The 4,198-nt window shown below is 38.8% G+C and overlaps 1 protein-coding gene across 1 annotated transcript; it reads right to left on the reverse strand.

The window, feature by feature from the left end:
* Positions 1–1,327: 1,327 nt before the first annotated feature.
* On the reverse strand, positions 1,328–2,281 carry LOC107157028 (olfactory receptor 52R1). The gene has a single exon (XM_015503276.1). It carries the CDS (start codon positions 2,270–2,272, stop codon positions 1,328–1,330), a length of 945 nt encoding a protein of 314 aa, XP_015358762.1. The 5' UTR covers positions 2,273–2,281.
* Between the last annotated feature and the right edge of the window lie 1,917 nt (positions 2,282–4,198).

Raw genomic sequence — 4,198 nt, forward strand, 5'->3', positions numbered from 1 at the left:
AAAAAAGTCCAAAAAAAGTTCTATTGGTAATTCAAGTCATCATCCCATTTCATCTGGAGTCTATATCACTGCATTTTAGACATCTATATTTTGTTCCAGAGAAAAATTATTCTTCCTTTGGTAGAACTTCCCTTTATACCATCTTTCCCAGAGCAGCCTGTTGCAGGTACTATGTTTTTGGTAGTAAGAAAACTGTTGCTGAAAGTCTAGTTTACAATATCCACTGACCCCTTTCCACTTCAGTCAAAAGACAATTAAAATGAAAATATCTGTTGAGGAGGTATCCTGTCCCTGAGCCCTTGATCTTCTTATCAAAGCATTAAGTTTCAAATAGTACTGGCACTCTCAGGACACAAACATTGGTATAAATAAAGTGTAACTTTAAATTTCTTCCTAAGGCATCATTTTGCACACCTCTAGGCGCATCACTAGTATGAATTACAACGTGGATTTCTTCTCAGAGATAAGCAATCCATAGCCCTTTACTTATATCTCACTAAGACTTCTAGATGATTTCTCAGGAAGAGCCAATTTCTGCCTAGGAACTTGGTTTTTATTTGTTTGTTTATTTTTTCCATTTCTGGTTCTCCTCTATGTTCTATCTCAGAAGTGAGGCCAAGGACATTGCTTAAATTCCTTGATTTCTGTATCCTTATCTAAAAAATATAATTAGATTATCACATTTGCTTGCCTGTGCCAACCTTCAGTGATGAGAACCTGTAGGAAATATTAGGGCTGCCATTTAGACTTCCAGAAACTAGAGAATTCCAACTCTGGAGAATTCTATGATGGTGGACACTTAAGATAGATATACTGAGAACTGGAAGCTGAAGACTTGAGACTCTAGCTTCATCTGGTTTGGGGTGGGTTTCAGGAAAGGGCCATCCTCTGAAAAATCAGGCATTGACCTCTGTTTCTTTCATTCCCCCTCTGATCTCAGAATTTCTGGCCTCGGAATATACCATAGGAGTAGCCAGGGTCTTCAACATCAGCACTTATCCTTCTATCAATCATGTAAAATAATGTTTTTGCCTTAATAATAAGTAGATAACATTCTTTGAAGTATCCACTGATTTAATACATGAAACAGTTTTCTTGCAATGGTAAACTTAGGTCAACTAAATTTTCATTATCCATCAAATCACTCAGATCTCAAGTTTTGGATATCCTGAGACTTGTGCCTATTTCTTCAGGAGGATTGCTAACTTCTGGGTTGTCTGTCCAGGAGACGACTTTGTGATTATGCATAATGGCCTGTTAAAGTTTAATCATTATGTCCCCAGATCAATGGGGCAGCTGAGAGTATGAGGACATTGTGATCCTTGGCTCAGGGCTCTTTTCCACAGCACCCTCTGACAACTCTGTCCCTAATTTGTTTGGTTCTTACTCCATAGATGATGGGGTTGAGCATGGGAGGTACCAGAAGATAGACATTAGCAAATATGATGTGTACTAAATGGGGCACTTGATGGCCAAACCGGTGGGTGAGGAAGGTAAAAAGGGCTGGAACATATAAGGCAAGAATAACACAGATGTGAGAAGCACAGGTACCAAAAGCCTTGAGACGGGCTTCGCCTGAGGGCAACTGAAGAACAGCTCTCAAAATCATCATATAGGATATGCCAATGACAATGATATCGAAACCAACCACAGAGAAGGCCACAAAGAGCCCATATCCACGATTGACTCTGGTATCAGCGCACACCAACTTCAGCACAGCCATATGCTCACAGTAGGACTGTGGAATGACCTTGTTGGGGCAGAAAGGCATCCTGGAGATCATGAAGCAGAAGGGGCTCACCCACAGCAGCCCTCTCACCATCACAACTGACCCCAGTTTGATCACCACAGATGTGGTGAGGATACTAGAGTGCCTCAGTGGGAAGCAGATGGCCACATAGCGGTCCAAGGCCATAGCCATGAGCACCCCAGACTCCACAGAAGAAAAGGCATGGATGAAGAACACCTGGATGAGGCAGGCATGATATTCAATCTCATGAGCATGGAACCAGAGTATGGCCAGCATTTTAGGCTGTGTGGAGGAGGAGAGGACCAGGTCCGTGAGAGCCAGCATGGCCAGGAAGAGGTACATGGGCTGGTGCAGGGTGTGGTCGGTCCTGATTACATGTAGGATGATGATATTGCCAGCTACAGCCACGATATACATGATACAGAATGGGAAGGCAATCCAAAAGTGGGAACTCTCCAGTCCTGGGATTCCAAGCAGGATGAAGGACACGGGATGAGAAGAGCCGTTCCCTGAAGTCAACATCAGGGGATGGATAATATTTTCTCTGGTGCAAAAGTTATTTATTCTCTGCAGATGATAATAATCAAAGCAATTATTATTATTTATTGGTCTTTTGATTCCACAATTCGTTGATAGGGCAGGTAGGCTCCCTAATACCTGGAATAATTTCAACTCTTACAAGAAATAAAATTTTGTAATGTAAAATGATGCTATTCATTATTTAAAGTGAGTTTAGGACATAGTAGCTGAAAGTATAATTATTTCTTGCATAATCAATACTTTCTTAAATGTAGAATCTGCTAAATGAAAATTATAATGATAGATAATGTCATGATAATTTTTGCACTTGTATTCTTTACAACTAACTGATCACTCAGCCTTTCCCATATGTCCTTTTTTATCCCTCTGTTGAATCTCTTAAGTTCCATTTTAGGGTCAGAAGTCAGCCTGGCTTAAAGGACCATAGGAATTTACATAATGATGTTAATTGAACTTGGACTCAAAGACAATTCATAAGGATTTGAGATTGAAGATAAATGATGGACAAATTGTACACATGCAATTACATGTAGTGTCTTTAGTCTATGTCACTTTCTAGATTTAAAGTTGGAAAACTTCTGTAAAAGTTCAGAATATAATTTTTTTAGGGATTCTAGGCTATATAGTGTCTATTGAAACCAGTTAATTTAGCTGTTGTAATTTAGTTGTTGTAGTGCAAAAGCCGCCATAATCATTACATATTCATATGTGTGGCTGTATTCAAATAAAACTTTATGTATGGAAACAGGCTGGAACCCGGGTTTGTGCAGGCTGTTATTTTCTAAGGGCTATCCTAGATCATACATTTTCCATGAGGTCAACCTTGAATTCTGTAGTAGCTAGGACCTCTGTGCTCAGAACAGAGTAGGAGTTTCATAAACTCTTGCTGAAGGAAATAACAAATGCCATTATTCAGTTGAAAAAAATTATTATATGATTAACAATATCATAGCAATATCAAGATAGAGCCATCTTGCCTCTACTTTGAGTATAAGACAGTTATGTCCTTTCATCAAATGGAGATGGCCTGCTGCCAGTGAGCACACTATTTGTACCATACTCTGTCTGCCCTTGCCTTATGTGCGTTGTCTCTACCATTTGATCCCTATGTTGGATGCAATCCATAAGGACAGAGGTGACTTTTTTCATTCCCAATACCTTTTCACTTCTTAATCTTAGTGTTTTATGCCTTGATTTGAAAGACTTAGTTGTTACTCTATTCAAAATAGAAATACTGATGAAAGAAGAATACCATTTCCAAACCCCTTTAATACATCATCTGTGGGAACTAACAAAATTTCATTTCCCTAAACTGAATTGTTTCCCACAACTGTTTCTTTAATATCATAGTTAGGCCAAGCCTCTTTTAAATATTTCCTAGATTATAATAGTATGAGAGAAATGGGGATCAGGCTTTATAAGTTTTGCTCTATACCAGAAACTATACTATCCTGTCTTGAAAAAGGCTGTAGGTTAGCTCAAGACAGATGTTCTTTAGAGCATGGTGACAATTCATATATACACATTGTCTAGAGCCTAGAACCTCACTTTTATTTTCTTTTGCCTGACCTATCTTCCCAGCATTAGATTTTCTGTTGGAGTCAGAGATATTTTTTTCTTTTTCTTTTGCCTCCAGACCTGCTTTTTGCCACCTGCATTTCACTCTCGCATTGTGGGGACATAGTCACTGAGGCTAAGTGAATTGGAAAATCATACTTATACCATCCTCATTCCTTCACCAAATCCTGGAAAAGGTATCACCTAAAGGTCCACTTTCTCACTGTCTTTGATCAGCTGTGGAATGGGTTGTTATTTTTTGAGACATAGCACTGCAGGTTCTTAAATATTTATTATTTCTAATTAAAATAAAACCTCTGCATCCTCATTTTACAATGATAAAATAGAGTT

Source organism: Marmota marmota, unplaced genomic scaffold (assembly GCF_001458135.2).
Source record: "Marmota marmota marmota unplaced genomic scaffold, marMar, whole genome shotgun sequence".
NCBI lineage: Eukaryota > Metazoa > Chordata > Mammalia > Rodentia > Sciuridae > Marmota > Marmota marmota.

What these genes read in the sequence shown, in the direction of transcription:
- LOC107157028 (XM_015503276.1), bottom strand. Translation starts at nt 2,272, where the DNA reads ATGTTGACTTCAGGGAACGGCTCTTCTCATCCCGTGTCCTTCATCCTG.